At 38.4% G+C, this 17063-nt stretch overlaps 3 protein-coding genes across 4 annotated transcripts; all 3 read left to right on the top strand.

Moving 5' to 3' along the window:
- The first annotated feature begins 854 nt into the window (after positions 1–854).
- LOC139607227 (sterile alpha motif domain-containing protein 9-like) lies at positions 855–4089 on the top strand. Its single transcript, XM_071459940.1, has 2 exons — positions 855–1001; positions 1323–4089. The coding sequence occupies exon 2, from the start codon at positions 1412–1414 to the stop codon at positions 3509–3511; it is 2100 nt and encodes a 699-aa protein (XP_071316041.1). The 5' UTR covers positions 855–1001; positions 1323–1411; the 3' UTR covers positions 3512–4089.
- Positions 4090–4730: 641 nt separating this feature from the next.
- Positions 4731–13041, top strand: LOC139606746 (E3 ubiquitin/ISG15 ligase TRIM25). Of its 2 annotated transcripts, none has more exons than XM_071459068.1 (8): positions 4731–4852; positions 6386–7324; positions 8045–8153; positions 9498–9593; positions 10233–10466; positions 10724–10746; positions 11083–11231; positions 11549–13041. In XM_071459068.1, exons 2-8 carry the CDS (start codon positions 6681–6683, stop codon positions 11833–11835), a joined length of 1542 nt encoding a protein of 513 aa, XP_071315169.1. In that variant the 5' UTR covers positions 4731–4852; positions 6386–6680; the 3' UTR covers positions 11836–13041. The 2 variants fall into 2 exon arrangements, with proteins under 2 accessions (XP_071315169.1, XP_071315167.1); XM_071459066.1 differs by having other exon boundaries at positions 4788–5197.
- A 584-nt stretch (positions 13042–13625) lies between these two features.
- On the top strand, positions 13626–17060 carry mrpl48 (mitochondrial ribosomal protein L48). The gene is made up of 8 exons (XM_071459073.1): positions 13626–13812; positions 14525–14583; positions 15013–15044; positions 15202–15287; positions 15457–15623; positions 16125–16227; positions 16328–16417; positions 16761–17060. The coding sequence occupies exons 1-8, from the start codon at positions 13792–13794 to the stop codon at positions 16836–16838; spliced, it is 636 nt and encodes a 211-aa protein (XP_071315174.1). The 5' UTR covers positions 13626–13791; the 3' UTR covers positions 16839–17060.
- Positions 17061–17063: the final 3 nt, after the last annotated feature.

Below are 17063 nucleotides of genomic sequence, written 5' to 3'. Positions count from 1 at the left end.
ACAGGTTGTTGAATCTAGAAACCATTCATAGGCTCCTATGAGGACAGGTTTTGGAGAAGCCGCTATTCACTGACAACACACACAATCTTTTGTTGTAATGAAGGCAAGAAAATTTGGTTTGTCTTATGTTGTATTCATGTAAAACCTAAGTGTTTGTGTGTTTAGAGAGAGTGAGAGAGAGAGGTTGTAGAGATGCAGTAGCTTGATCTCTGACATCCTCATATATGACCAACTGTGGTCATGTGACCTAAGTACAAAACTGACATCTGAGCTAGTGCACTTTCATTCAAACATTAAAATTATAGGTACAGTAGTAAAACCAAGACAATGAGCAGAAACTGAAATCGTTCTTCGTTCTTCGAACTGCAGAGTTGGGTGATAATTCTCAGTGGTAACTGCTAACTTTTCACACATATTTAACTCATTGTTAATATGACATTATTCATTAGTACAGCTGTAACATTTTACTGCCTGATGGTTGTAGTTTGTTGTATTTACTCAGTATGGGAATTACTACAACTTATTAGATTTAGGATTATTCACTGTATATCATAGGCAAGGGCCTTATAGGGTATAATTTTTAAACAATTTTTTTTTTTTTAGAGGAAATGCAGTTTTTTGGATTTGAATTATGTCTTAATAAACTGATGAACTTTGATAGAAAGATTAAACACATAAAGAAAGGCTGGCTTATAAAGTTCAAAGTGACTGTTTACAGGAAAGCATTTATTGTCCCAGGTGACTGAACTGAAGGATTTAAGTTTCACTTCTGTGTAAACATAACTTAAGCACAAGCTACTGACTCACACAAACAACAACAGGATTACCTTGTTGTCATTGAAATGTTGGCTCACAACAGGAGATATGACGCTCAGCACGATGAGATATACGCTGTATCCATGACAAGAATGTACAGTATGCAGAAGGCGTGGCTCCAAAATCGTTATAAATAACATCCTCAGGCTCTTTAGTTATCCACTTACCTGCTGGAACTCAAACAGGTAACAAGATTTGCTTTAACATTTGCTGTTAAATTTTTCATTGCTTGTTCTGATTCTGAAGCTGATCATGATTTGAGCAATATTTGGTCCTGTCAGTATATGTATTTTGTCAACAGGAATCTGAAAACAGTTAAATAGAAATTGGGCTCCATCATATTTATTGGTGCAAGACTGTGAATTACATCATTAAATTACAGTAAATTTGAGAGAGCAGAAAAGGGTAAATCACTCATCATAAAAGGGTATATAAGTTGTTACTGACTAAAATAATATATTTAAAAGAAATAATTAAAATGGGCTCTGTTGTTATCGATTCTTCAGGTATTTGAATACTGCTGGACTACCTTTTTTAAGCAGAACCAATAAGAAGAAAAAATCCCATCTTCATTTTAAAGTCTAAACTTACTACCATGGAATGTAGCACAACAAAAACCTTTGTGATTGATGGTGAGGAGGTGACAACAGAGGAATACCTTATTGAAAATATTTCACACTATGTGAACAACCACCCAAACTCCACCAACACGCAACTCTTTTCTGTACTGGCATTGCTGAGCGCGTATGTCCCTGGGTCCTACCTTCTAAAGTCTCAGTGTCAACAGATCCTAGGACCACCTGATCCCATCCATGGAGGCCCTCCTTTTGAAGAAAGAATGGAACCTTTTACTTGTTTTATCAACAAAGTCAATCTTAGCTGTGGACACATATGTTTGATTCACCAAATGTCTGCACAAAGAGCTGTGGAGCTACTGGCTGATGTAGGGATTTCCAGGAGTGCTATGGTGGGGAACCTGTTCTCACTGTGTGGACACCAGGCCCAACCAGACATAATCCAGTTCATCAAGGATTTACTGACAAAGAGAGAAATGGGAGAAAATGGTAAAGAGAAGTTCTCAAGGTTGATTGAACACATACTGAAGCATGAGAATTTTTATCAAGCTCTACGTGTCTTGAGAACTGCATCATATAGATTTAAACACAACCCTGTTTTCCCCCAAACTGTTTCCCGTCTCAATTACATTGCAAAACGTACCCCTAACTATGAAAGAGCTGAAGAATGGGCAAATAAAGCCATTGAAAGAGCTCCAGACAACTCTTATGTGGCTGACACTCTTGGGCAGATCTATAAGAACCGTTTGATGAGAGAGGCCAAGACATTGCACTGTACCTTAAACATGACAGAGGAGGCCCTCGGAGCATTTAAAGAAGTGGAGGAGAAAGCTGAGAGAGAAGAGGGTCCAGAGATGGCGGACACAGCAGGTACTGTAAGCACTTCAAAGTCCTTCAACAATAGAGGCCTTTTTGGTTTCATTCAAGTGGCAAAGATAGTCTCCGAGAAACTTTACGCACAGCCACGCAGAAGATTCATCCAAACCAAACAAAGGGAAGTCAAAGCCAAGTTTGACTTTTTTGAGTGGTACCTAACCTACTCCAAGCCTGACATGACAACTTCAGAGCCAAGTTACTTCTGGAAGGATGTTGCACTTTGTTATAAATACTACACAACAAAAACAGCAGCTGAATCAACCAGCTTTCCAGGCCTTCTTGATTGTCTGAATCACGGTCTTTTCACATCAAAGGGAAGACGTGCTGGGTTTGAGGAGAATGAGAAAACAGTGTCTGATTTAGAGGCAATCCACGATGATTTGAAAACCACCTATGAGAAAAATGTTGATGATGTCAAAGTGGCAGAAAGGTACATCCTCTCCAACATCATCTTGAGCAACAGGATGCCTGATTCATCTCACCTCACCCCAGTGAGAGAACTCCAAACAATAATTCATGGATTCCTGGGCACTGATGAGAGGCATAGAAGCCCTGAGTTTTGCCTTTTGGTTCTGCTGTTGTTTTGGCCTGAGGAACAGCCTCAGGTGGTGCAAGAAGAGGATGATGAAGAAGTGGACCAACAGGCCACAGAATGCAACACATCAGAGGACAAAACCTGGGAGGATGAGGACAGTAATGAGGAGCAAGAAACAAGAGGAGAGCCTGCACAAGTGCCCCTGGACCACATGGTAAACCCTGACCTGCAACAGTACGTCACATTCATGGAGGAAGCGTATGAGAGAGCCAAGTATGCCAAGTACCTTCGTGGCCGTTACCTTTTGCCTCTGTTTTTTCTGGGAAAGGGCTCTGGACTGAGCAAATGGATTCACAAATCAAGGTTGGATGCAATTGTGGAAAGAAAGGTGGACACTGAGCTAGCTGATGAACAAGATGAAAGAAGTAAGAAGAAAGTGAGGCAGATCAATGACATGTGGATCAATGGTGAAGTGTGGCAAGTCCCAGAAATCCAAGATATCCTTCTCCCAGTCAGGGTAGAGCCCTGCCACTCTTCCATGACATCACAGGAGCATGAAGAACAGGAAGTGTTTGTTTGTGTTGGTGAGAAGAAAATAAAGGCTTCAACAGCAGTTAAACTGGATACTTCAGAGTTTTTCTATCTTGGCTTCACCATTCGGGGTCCTGTCCTCTTCAAAGGGGGAGTTCCTCACATGTCTGGACAATGATTGACAATGAACACTTTGGGACTGTATAAAGATGCAACATATATTAGCTTGATACCATGGTAATCTGGCCAATAGTTGCTCAGATTTCTTTCTGGACCAAAGTGGTGGAATGACCAACAGACCACCAAAACCACAGAATTAATTTTTACACTATATGACTATATTCAAATCAAATTATGTTTATTTACACATTTATTTTTGTGGGATGTTTGGGGGAGATTTACTTTCAACAATAGGTTTATGTTTTCTTCTCTTTTTTTTCTTTTTACTGTGATTGACAGTATCTAAACTAGGTAGCTTTAATCTAAATCATATTAATCATATCATATTCATAGTTGTAATAATGAAAAAAAAATACTGTTGAAAAATGCTTAAAGTGACAATTGGTTTAATAAAGTTAAATTAATATGAGCATTAGGTCTGAAACTGTTGTTTGGATTGAATTTTATGATATTACATGAGTTTTTGGTTGTATTGTTACTTGATTGTAGTAAGTATGTCTAACATAAATCACTGTTTTCAAAGAAACATGTGAAAATGTAACTAAAACTAATAAAAGCATTTTCTTTTGCAACGAATTTAAACGTGTAATGGGATTTTTTGCTTACTCTGTGTTTTGAAGAGTTTAACTACAGCTGAAGTGTATTAAAATGATGTCAGACGGTGTATTGTTGATGCTTGCTGCCTTCATATGAGAGATATTAGATTTAAAGTCTATTGTTAAATGTTTATAACGCATACATTAAAAAAAAGTAAAGATGCAATTTCATGTGTGTTGTATGATAACGACCATAAAGTGATCAAAAGAAAATTTGGAAAACTTAATATGACTAACAACCCATTCACTTGAATGTGTGTGTGTGTGTGTGTGTGTGTAAGTACAGCCAATCCCCAGTATATCACGGTGTTAACTATAGACAAAAACAACTCAAAAATGCTCACAAATAACATTAACCTGCCATGTCTCTAGAGGAAGGAAGCCAGAGTACCCAGAGAAAACCCATCCAGGCAAGGAAATAACAGGCAAACTTCAGAGTTTTCATGTTTTCCCCATAAACAGATTTTATTGTGTTTTTTAATTCATTAAGGTGGTTTACCCATTGTTGTTGTTCTTGGCACATATATATAACATATATATGTGCACATATATATAACATTACTAATATTAATAAAAAGGTCCTACATGAACACCAGGAATTGTGACCACATTTATGTCGCAGCGCCCTCAGTGGTCAAGCATTTGAATGTAACACAACATCGGGAATTTCCGAGGATCCCTGAAGGCACCATTTTCTCCGCATCAACCTGCCAGCTTCAGCTAACCGTCCGTCCGTCGCACAGGTGAGTGTCAGCTCGACCCGTTGTGTCAAATATCGAAATCTCCAGATGACAAACTGAGTGCCCGATGACTGGAATATGTCCCGGGACTCCTAAAGCTGCCGGGGCTGTTTTGCTGAAGCCGTGGGAACGAAAAAAAGAAGAAAAACAAACAAAACAACCGAGCTAACCGGTGGAAACGTTAACATGTTAGCATCGGCGCGACAGGTGCACCGCCGCGGCGTCGAGATTTGAGACGCTGACTTCATCTTTTTTTTTTTTTTTTTAATAAAGACAGATTTTACAGCTCTGAAAACCAAGTGTTTCCGCTTCGCAAGAAGATAATACACACGTACTCATATTGTCAAGGTAAGCAGCGTTAACAGCCTGTCTGTCTGTCGTGTTTGCCTCAGGAGATTAGAGAAGCTAACAAACGTGAAAGTTAACTAATTGCTGGTTAAAACATAAACATAAAATTGGCGCAGCAGTCGGGAAAACACGCTAAATAAACGGAGATGGGTTTATCTTTAAGGGGTAAGCGATGTCAGAGCAGCTTTACAGGCCTGTGACAGGTGGAGGACCAGAAGTCACTGCGGACTGACTGGGCACCACTTTCTGTCTCATGTAGACAACACGGAGCAGGTTACCTTTAGGTCAAAGCCCTTAAGCGGAGTTGTGACTGTTTTGAACAAGCTGGACAAAATGCCCTTGTTTGGGAGGTTGTCTTAAGGCCCCCGAAGCTACAGTATGTTTCACTTTCATTTTTAACCCTTACTGAGACATATACAGGGACAAGGAAGTGATAATGTTGCTCTGATTTCTGGGGTTCTCACAACATAGTGGAAATAAGTCAAATGTTAGTCAATCACAGATGGTGAAAGCACATTTAGAGCTATTTTCCTTATTGACTAATTTGCAAATTATTTTCCCAATTAAGTGTTTAATTATTTTGTCTATAACAAAATATTGCTTCTTTGGTCATATATGACAGAGAAAAGTAGCATATCTGCATATTTTTAGAGGCAGGGTCTAGCAAATGTTTGGCATTTTTGCTGAAAAAGGACTGAAATGGTTAATTGATTAATTGAAAGCTGTAAATTCTCAATTTTTCATGGTCTAATCAAGTAATCTCTCATGTTTGAGCTTTGATTATATTAACAAAAAGGGCTGGTAATGATTATTTTCATTTAGGGCTGAAAGCGTTAGTCAATCCGTTAGTCGACAGATAGAAAATTAATTGTCAGCTTTTTTGATAATCTGTTATTCTTAAAGACTAAGTGCCAAACATTTGCTTTATTTCCAGCTTCTCAAGTGTGAAGACTTTCTGCTTTGCTTTGTTTTTATCATAATGACAATAATTGAATATCTTTGTGTTTTGGACTGTTAGTCTGACAGAAAATGCAATTTGAAGACATCACTTTGGGTTCTGGACAATTGTGATGACATTTTTGATATTTTATAGTCTAAATGATAAATTGACTTAATAAAAAAAACCAACCAACCCATTAACAGATAATGAAAATAGTAATGAGTAATTTGTTCTTTCTTTTTCCTTAGAGTTTCAACAACCTGACACCCACAGAGGGAAACCTGCAGCCTCTTTTCCCTCTTAACCTCCACCCTGTTAGGCTCTGTCTCTCCAGTCATCACTCTCCACTCCCAGCCTCCTTTTCTACCCACCCATATCTCCATCTCTCTCGACCGTTTTCACCTTCCATCTTCTGTCTCCACCACTTCTTCATCCTGCTATTTCCACTTCTATCCATCCTCATCTTTCTCATCACTTTTTCATCTCCCACTACATCCACCTGTCTCCAGCTCATCTCTCTGGCCTCACAGCTTGAAAACTGACATGGCCTCGGCCAAGTCAGAGTCCAGCGTCCTCCAAGAGGAGCTCACCTGCCCAGTGTGTCTAGACTTGTACCGTGACCCCCACTTGCTTCCCTGTGGCCACAACTTCTGCAAGAACTGCCTGGATCACTTAAAGCGGCAAGCGGAGCGAGGTCGCCTCCGCTGCCCAGAGTGCCGCGATAGCCACCGCTGTGGCACCAACTTTCAGAAAAATTTCAAATTAGCAAATATTGCTGATGACTACCGTCACAGGCGCAGAGCTACCACTGCAGCTGCTACAGCTTTAAAGTCCAGACAACTGCTGTCGTGTTCGCTGCCGTCGCAGCAAACCAGGGGTGTGTTTGCTGTTCCATGTGACTACTGCCCCTCAGTCGCCGCTGAGGCATCAGGCATCAGTGGTTCCATGGACGGGTCCTCTGCTGCTTCTGTTTCTCAGGGAGGAGGTGATAAGCAGGAAGCTGGTGCTGCTGCTGCTCCTGCTGTGCCATCGTTTGCGGTCAAGACGTGCCTGAAGTGTGAGGTGTCTATGTGCCAGGAGCATGTAAAGCCACATCTGGAACTACCTGCGTTCTGCGAGCATCCGCTGACAGAACCGATAAACGACTTCTGGAAGAGGAAGTGCCCAGAGCATGATGAGATATACAGGTAGGAGGCTTTCCTTGATCCCAGAGGGTTTTGATAGAGGTGTCACTCATCCACTTAATGGGCCACAGATAACTGGACTATTATAATAATATTCTGAGTCAGTGATGATTAGTTGACATGTGAACAAGTGTCTGATATAAACTAAAGACACACAACATTTTCTCTCTCAATATTGATTTGGTTACTTTACCTCAGGGTATCTGCTAGTACCAATTCCAGATCTGATGCCAGTGCTCTCTTCTGTCTAAAAATGTCTGAAATTAGTGAACATGATAACTGATCTGCCTAATGAGTCAGTGTCATACCAAATATACTCTATGCTTGCTTTGTGCACTCAGTGTTTATCATTGAGGTCATCTGTATTGTTTTATGTAAAATGTAGTAAAATATCTCCTCAAAATATACAAAAATAGCTAAATTTTATGAACCAGCATGATCATGGGCAAATATTTTTTTTCCAAAATTAGTTTCTTTTATCTTACTAGAGTTTTCTACACCACAGCTGCTCTACTAATTGCTGTGCCCTCTAAAATTCTGTTAATAACTGGTACAGAACCAAAAGTTTTGGAAATAACCTTTTTACATTTCATATTTCTCTAATAGTTGTTGTTTTTTCTCGGCAGTAATTGAGCAGCACTTCATTAGTGAGTGCAGTACTGTTTTTCTGTCAGTTATAAGTTTCATCTGAATCTTGTTTTTTATTCGGTATGGCAACTCCAGGTATTACTGCATGGATGACAAGGTGTGTGTGTGCAATGCCTGCACCATAGAAGGAGAGCACTCGGGACACACGATGAAGACCTTGAAAAACACAATGAAAGATCTCAAGGTACACTTACCATTATGGTTTCTACACAGTCCATATTATTATGAGAAATATGTCAGGAAGTTCCTACATCCATAAAGAGTTTGGAATAGCTCAGAAAACTTTGAAAAGCAAGATTGTGGATTGTTCAGTCCCACTAAATTGAAAGGCAGGGTTTTCTTTAACCCCATCCACATCTCATATAGTTGTATCTGTGGTTAGATAGCAGGATTATTTTGTCGACATATTGAGTTTTATAACACAAAGCATTCAAAATTTAAGATGATGAAACTGAAATAGACAAGTTGGAGCTCAGAGCTTGAGGTTTTGTTTTGCAAACTACCTTTTCATTGTTTGGCTCAAACAAAGTCCTGTGATGAGTCTGGAATCCCAATGAATGAACATTGTCAATTGTTGCAGTGTGTATGGCTGTGTGTGAATGAATAGAAGAGTCACATGACTTTGTGGTCCTTCTACACGAGAGTTAAATCCACTTCCTGTGCCTCCATTCTCCTGCACAGTGTGAGGTTGAGAGGCTTCCAGTTTGTTGCCTTGGATATTCAGTTTGTGACATGTTGAATTCAACATGTTGTATAAATGGCATTGGCCAATAACCATCGTCCTGTCCTTTTCAACTGAAGTTATAATATTTTCAATTTCAACAGTTCGGCAGTAGGTCATCAACATTTTCTATCAGTGTTTTGCTGTGTTGGTTGCTGGACTTATAGAACAATGAAAGATGCTCCACACTGCAGATGCTGAATCAGCATAACACGTTTCTAGTATTTTCCTGATGACTTTTCTTCTTTGATTAATTTATATGTAGGTTGTGCACTTAAGAAAGATGAAATTAATTGGCCATGTGTAATTTTATGGGGACCCTTATTTTCCATCTTATTTCCTGGAAATTTTCATCCTAATTTCCCGAAACTTTGGTGTTAAGCTTTAAATTACAAGGATATTTCCAAGAAAGACCTACACAATTTGGTCCTAATCATAAGGGAAATGAAGAAAGTGTTGTTGTGTTGCTACAGTTATTAAGTACCCACTCATTATGGAGGATTCCTTAATTTTGTTGTGAAACCTCATATAATGAATGGTTACTTAACACTTTCTCCATTTCCCTAATGATTAGTACCTAACTGCATCTAATTCTAAAAATTCACAGCTAAATACCAACATGTTTTTAGTAAATTATGAAGCAAGTTTCCAGGAAATTAGGTTGAAAATACAAGAACTATAAAATAAAGCATTACCAATTAACTACACTGGGATTTTAACATCATTGGCCCTTAGTAATGAAGATGAAAAGCAGGAATAAAGAAAGGCTTGATGATGTCTTTTTCAGCCTTGTCTTATGTTCACCAGGGCACGCTGGATAAGCAGCTGTACAGGGTTGACAGGAAGTACAGCCTGACAGAGAAAAAACTCCAGGAGCAGAAGGAGAAGGAGAGACAGAACAAGGTAAAATGGCACACAACAGTTCAATATTTGACCGTTTATAAGAAATTGGGGTTTATGCTGAAGTGCATGTCTGACTTTAGAAACAAAAGAACTTTGAAGCACATCTTCTTCAATATATTTAACTTCCTACAAGAAAGACTGTGTATTATTTAAAAGACAACTATCTGGAAACTTTATAACCTTACAGCCTGTTGTATTATGTTCTCATGATGACAAGTCTAGTCTAAAAAAATGCTTCTATTGTGCCATTTAATTATTTTTTATTTTTGTTTTTTATTTTTCTATCCCTTACAATTGAAATAGCTTGTAGTTATTTCATAATTCATTTCAGCACCATGGACAGCAACATTAAGATGCTCAGAGCAGTTGTGTGTTTGGTGTTGGTGCTGTAATAGGAGACATCTAAAAATGAAAACTTTGTTTAGTTTTTGAGGTTAATTTATAAGGGTCTCCACATTTTACAGAAAAATTGAAATACTGCTACACCCATGACTTTAAGGTGGGTGGAGCATTTTCTGTCTCTGTTGTTAACATCATGCCCAGCTGCTGCCATATTTAGGGAGTGTATTATAAGAAAGGTGATTGCGCCCTCTGCAGTATAGAGTATGTATCTTTCTTCTCACTACCTCCATCATCTAGAAGTTTATGGACGACTCTGAGCAGTGCTTGTCCAGGCTGGGCGATGAGATGAAGGGCAAAGTACTCGGCTTCGTCAACAGGTTGCGGGAATGCACGCGCACTCACTGTGAGACCAACGGGCCGGCAATTCAGAAGAACATCTCCAGGATTTGCCAAGACCAGGCCCGTCTCCAGGAGGCTCGCTGTGGCATCGAAAGCCTCATGCAGGAAAACGATCCTTTCCGCTTCATTGAGGTGGGGCGCATGTGATAACTAGGTGGAATGTCTTCAACTTTAGAACTGTGACAAAAACTAGGTCAGCTATATTTTTGTAATATAAAAATACAGTACAATAACAAAAATATAATTTGAAGTTGATATTTTTAATAGATCCCCTCAATAAATTACTGCTATTGCTTAAGTTATTTTCATGGCTGCAGTTTGGTTGATTTTGAAAATCTGCGTTTTGTATAATTTGTGGGTCCAAACATCTGTTTTTGTCCCTATTTCAGGCTTACAAGACGACAGGAAAACAGTAAGTGTTGCCTTTTTTTCAATTTACTGATTTTCTTGATTGAACATTTAATCATTTTGTCTATAAAATATTAAAAAAAACTCTTTAAAACTTCCCACAACCCAAAGTGATTTATTTTAATAACTTGTTTTATTTGTCATAACCCAGTACATAACTCATAGATATTCAGTTTGCTGTCACATATTACAAAATACCCATCAAATCTTAATATTAAAGAAGCTCTATATTTATTGTAATGTGTGTAGATTTGAAATGAAAACATTTTTAAAGGTGTCATGATAATTTGTGTGTGTGTGTGTGTGTGTGTGTGTGTGTGTGTGTGTGTGTGTGTTTTAGGTGCCGCCGGCAGCTAAGAAAAAACATGTTCTACCCAGAATACGTCGACATGGAGACAGAGGTTCTTGTAACAATGATGGAAGAAGAAATGAGAAAATTCCTTGATGAGGAACTACCGTGTCACATTGTTGCTGCCATTAATTCCATGTGTAAGGAATTTTCTCTCATCTATTCATCTCGACATTTCAGTTTGTTCATAGTGCCATCAGCTAGATGAGCTGTGCTCCCTCTAATCTATTTTCACCTTAAGTTACCTGAGAAACTAGTTCTTTTTTCATAATTTCAGTTCTGCATGGTGGTGATTAATCTGTTGGTTTCAGCATATAATGATATTATAATTTGATATTTTGTGAACAAATATTTATTAGTGGAGTTGCAAGGTGTCAGATTAGATGATAAAAAACATCAGAATTCCAGGGGTTAAAAAAAAAGATAATTTTTTATTTTACTTTTGTCCACCTGTCAGGTCATCTTTCAGATCTTGAGGAGGAGGAGGAGCAGGAGGAGAATGAGGAAGAGGCTGCAGATGAGGATGATGACGATGACCTTGATGACAGCAGTGAGGAAGAAATGAGGAGTGAGGGAGAGGAGGAGGAAGATGAAGAGGAGGAAGAGGAAGAGGAGGACGACGGACATGACCAGCTGGTTGATGACCTTTACAGCCCAGGGGAGGAGGAGGAGGAAGAGAGTGAAGAGGAAGAAGATGAGGATGACGAGGATAGAGAAGAGGATGAGGAAGAGAGAGGGGTCTAACCGAGGACATCGTTTGTTTACATGTATTTTTACACCTTTTGAAGCACTTTGAATTTGATCCGTAACTGTGGGTGAGTGCAACAGATGTTATGGTTTTAACATCTGTTTTAGTGTTGCACCCATCTCCTCTTCGAATGTCCCACATACGGTACAGGACGCGAGCAGCTGCCAATTTTTGCCTCAATATTATATTACTCATAAACAACATTATGAGACTTAGTGGATGGTAACGACTTTGATTCAGCAGGATTTAAATCTAACTGTGCACTGAGAATCTGCCAATGTAAATCTCATGCTAAACCTGTGTTGCATACTGCTAAACTTAATTAAGGTGCTTTACATTAGGAGATATTTGCTGTATACGTACACTCATGAATGTGAATGTGTAATGACAGAATGTGGCTGGAAGGACTCAAACACTTGAAAATGAATTTGGCAAAACCTCTGCAGATCTCTGATGCCAGATTTTCTTCCACTTTGGTAAAAACCTTACAAAATGTGACATAGTTAACTTAACAGCACTGACAGATTTTATTAAATTTGTTTTAGAACTTTCACCTGAATTTTTAATAGAACAACAGGTACTAGGCAGAGAGATGTCTTTCACAGACAAAGCCTCTGAAATTATGTACCTTAAACTTCCCTGGCAAATGTCTGAATTCCTTGAGTTTCCCAGTTTTCCATCACCATACAAAGCCTTTTCAATCAGAATCCTTGTAAACAGGTCAAAGCTTTGACCTTAAATATATAAAGTTAAGTAAATACACTGAGCTAGTAACAATCTACTTGAATGAGTCCTTTGTGTATGGATTGTGATTGTGATATTCATGCCAGAGCTGAGCGTTGCAAGCCAAAGAGTGAGGATGTGAGGATTTGTTTGCTTTGCATGATGTTTAAGAAATGCAGTGTGGTATTAACAGTTCACATAGGCTACAGGATGACTTTGCTTTTCATAATTCATAGTGCTTTAAAAGTATTTAATGTATTGTTTTAAAAAAAGTCAATTATTCCTATGCACTCTTCATACATTATTCTTAAACTATCCGTTTCAGGTGATGTGGAATTTTGCACTTTAATACAAAAAATGCTGTGTTAGGCCTGAAATATATGAATGTTGAAAGCTGGTTTTTATTTTGATATGACTGATTTTGTGAGGGGCCAAACTAAAACAAATAATACATGAAAATAAAGCCTGTAGAAATGTGCTGTGGTCTTAGTTGTCCTTTATGACAGTTCTGAAATATGAACAAGAAAACTGTAGACAATTTCACTGCAGCTTGTCTCCACTTCAATGAGAGCTGGACTTGTTTGCCTTTTTTTAATAGAAATTGCTGAAAAAACGCAGATGTGGGCAGCAGTTCTGAGGTCAGGCTAGAAAAGCAATAGCTATAGCAATCGTAAGAAGAGAGCAACGAAGAAGAAAAGCTTTAAACTTAACATACAGAGCAACTTTCAAAACAAAGTTTTAATAGTGCTTTGTACACTGAAAATCAAATCATTTCATATTACTACTAAATTAAAAAAAAAAAAAGGCAGTAAAATGCATCACAGTGAGACAACACTTTTTAAAAAGGACCATATAAGATGGAAAAATACAGCATTAAGTAATAACCTTTTATATTTATATAATAAGCCGCCATGTTATTTAAGATCGTTAATTTCTCCTGTTGTCTCTTACACCGACCTTTACAAACTTTACACTTTAACATAGTCTTCACAGCGGGGTCAGGGAGTGAGTCCTTTTCCCGGAACCTTTGTTCTGGCGCCTTTAACCGACGAGTGTAAGAGCGCACGGACCGGTTTCCTGTGAGCACTTCCGGTGTTAGTAGCAGCAGCTTGTGCGTGTGTTTTGGATTTTCACTTATTACGGTTAGATGTAGAAAAGTCGCTGAATCACACCACAACACAAAAACAGTGTGTGTATCTCGTTAAACCCACACACACACAGGCTGAACTATGAATCCCGTCTTTCGTAAGGTAAGTTTTTCTTTCTCTCCGCTAAATGTTTGTTGTTTTCCACAGAGGTCATACAGCAGCCATTAAAGTTACTCTTACTTTAAGTCATTTCCAGCCCTTGTCAGCTTGTTTACTTTATCTCTGTGTGTTATTTTAACCAGCAGCCAACGGAAGATTATTTTCAGGATGTTTTTGATCAATCATGCTGATCAGAAGTTGCCCAAGGTGATGACTTGGCCAATTTGTTAATAAAAATCATAAATCTCCAAAATAAATAAATGCAAACAACAATGATAAGAAACAGAGAACAGCAGAGCTCGTAATGATTAGTTAGCTTTGTGTTCTTTACTAATTTAATCCTGAAATAATCGACTAATCGTTTCTTTTAATTATTAGCTTTTGTGAGTTATTTGGTCTATAAAATATTAGAAAATGACAATAAAATAAAAACACAGTTTCTCAGAGCTGAAGGTTAAGCTTCCAAACAGTCCAAAACCCTGAAATATTCATTTTGCAACAATATAAATCAAAAACTTGTGCGAATATATGTAGTTTAGCTGAAAGTACAGTAAAATGTCATGTTAGAAATTTGGTTTTAACATACCTAATAGTGGTTCACCCTGTAACTGGCTGGCAGATTAGTTTGATTATAGTGAAAACAAAATATCTGTCACTTTATTCAATATTGAGAAACCTATGTTGTAGATATGACAGTTGATTTTTTATCGTCCAGTTGCAGGTGGCGTTCACACAGCAGGCGTTTGTGTTAAATCAAGCCCTTACATTATGCCGGTAAGTCTTTGCTTCACTTGTTAATTGTCATATGGTATGATGGCTTATTTGAAGGCTCTATTTTAAGGTTGTGATTGTGCTACTTCTTAACAACAACAACAACAACAACAACAACAACAACAACAACAACATCTGATCAAGTAACTGCTGAGATTCAGAAAGACAGCGACGATCACACCCACCTTCATTTTCTCTTATAAATAAATTTGTCTGTCTGAGGTTTTGTTTAAAAGCTGCCTGATTGTCCGACGTCTTGTGTGTCTTGCCCCTTTAGACTTCTTTTTAGTGATGTCACTGCGTTTTGAGATTTCAGCAATTTAAAAAGAGGAGTTTTTATTTTCAGTAAAAATTATTTTGCTCTCCTGATCAATCACAAGAATACAGATATGTATTGATGATATACAGCTTCTCTTCTCTTTGTATTTAAAGGGCCACACCGTCCATCCAGCATCCTGTATATGGTAAGTAGTTAAAGACTTGATGAATACGAATACAACACTTGCATGTGAAGTGAAGACAGCCTCTTGCATGTTGAATTTATCTTGCAAATACGTAAATATGAGATGTGTAGGATCTGTATACAGACTATGTACGTAAATGGACAACTGTTCCCTTCAGGTACAGCCTCTGCAAATGACAGACAGTATCACAACATGCCAACCCATGGCATTGGGAGGTGGAAATATCTTTTGAGAAAAAAAGGGGTAAGACTCTGAGACGAGTAGATTTTTGCTGCCAATCATGAAAACAAGGAATTTACACGACAATCTGGACAAAAGTTATAAAATTGCTGGTTTTACTAACATTGTACACAGATGTTTATTTTTATTTTTTAAATTTTGGTTCATGTTTATTTGTTTTTTTTTTTTTTAGCCAAGTAAGAAGAAAGACAGGCAGATGAAACCAATCGTTGCAGCGACGAACACAGCGTACGGGACCCTGAATGTGAAGGTGTCGGGTTATGACATGACGTTGGTGGAGCACTACGCCCAGTACATCCACAACTTCTGCAACCACCTCGACGTCAAAGTGGGACTGTGGTGAGGACGTTTAGAAAGACGTAACAGACGGTGCTGAGATTTCACACGAAGCAGAATCAGACAAAGATGATGGATTTTGTGGTTATCATACCCCGGCATGTCCAGAGTGTCTGCCCACTGTCAGCTGAGTGTTCAGGTCTTGAATGATGATGAACTGAGGGCTGAGAGGTTATATCAGAGGCATTCACAGAAAGAAAAATTATCATGGTGCCTAATTAGGCCTGATAGAAATGCCTTGTACAACAATTCAGTCCTCAGAACTTCATCAGTTGTAATTCATATGGGCAAACGGCACCTGTACTATATATGTAAATATAGATTAAGGGCAATAAACTCTTAACAATTGTAAAAAAGAATAATAAGTGTACACATGTCAAAAGATAAACAGCATGGCCACGCATTGTCCAGTGAAAAGCTTGCTGACGTTTTTTGTTTTTTCAGTGCAGTATAATGAGATAATGCATGATTTTGATTTGATTTATTACTGTTTTTCATGTGCAGCTATGCTTTGCCAACCAAGACCACAGAGGTCATGCTAATGCAAGAGCAAGGCACCAAGATGTACGTCGATGCTGTCCTTAAGACTCACGAGCGGGTCATCCAGGTAAAACTCGAGTTTCAGCCAGCGCACGATTTATTTGTTTTCTGAAGAATATGTGATGAAGACCTGACTTTTGAACAATGTTATTTTCCTGTTTGTCTAGTTGAAAAGTCTGAATACCACACTGTGTCCCATCCTCATGGACGTTCTCTTAAAGAATCAGCCAGAGGGAGTACAACTTTCTGTGAAAGAGGTGAGGTAGCATGAACATACCAACTTAATTTCTTAGTTCCCTTAACTGGAACTAAGAACAGACACACCTAGACTGTATCCACAAACTTTTGGCCATATAGTGACGTTTAATTAAAAACCATTGTGTAATTTAACCAACATAAGGCTACATTTAAGTTAGCCAAAATACAATTTCACCACAAGCAACATTATTGCAGTAAATACTCTGTTGAATACTGTTGAAACATTGTTAATTAATAATAATATGCAACTTTAAAGTAAAACAGGAAAATCATTCTGTGAAAATGTATTGTAACTCAGGCTTTTAACATTTCAGTAATAATCTCCCCATCTCTTCCTCCCAGCACACCGAGGCTGATTACAAAATGCGGTTCAAGGCGCGTCCAGAGCTGGAGGAGCTTATGGCTCAGATGAACCAGTAACACCTCCAACCTTCCTTATTTCCAGAACTCCACGTGACACAGATGTTACATGTCGTTGGCAAGGAAAAACCGTTTGATTTTGTTTATTTATTCCCTGCCCCTCCTCAGTGGAGCGCTGTCCAAGGTGACCATTTGCATTGAAATAACTGTGCTCATTTACTGTATATCTGACATTTGTTTTATGACATGGAAAATAAAACCCTTCCTGTTTTTCCAACATGAGGC

This window comes from Trachinotus anak, unplaced genomic scaffold, assembly GCF_046630095.1.
Source record: "Trachinotus anak isolate AG129_WGS33_773 ecotype Australia unplaced genomic scaffold, CSIRO_AGI_Tana_v1 ptg000023l, whole genome shotgun sequence".
In the NCBI taxonomy this organism is placed as follows: Eukaryota; Metazoa; Chordata; class Actinopteri; order Carangiformes; family Carangidae; genus Trachinotus; species Trachinotus anak.
The sequence above is the reverse complement of the archived record's forward strand: the minus strand, read 5'-3'. Positions and strand labels throughout refer to the sequence as shown.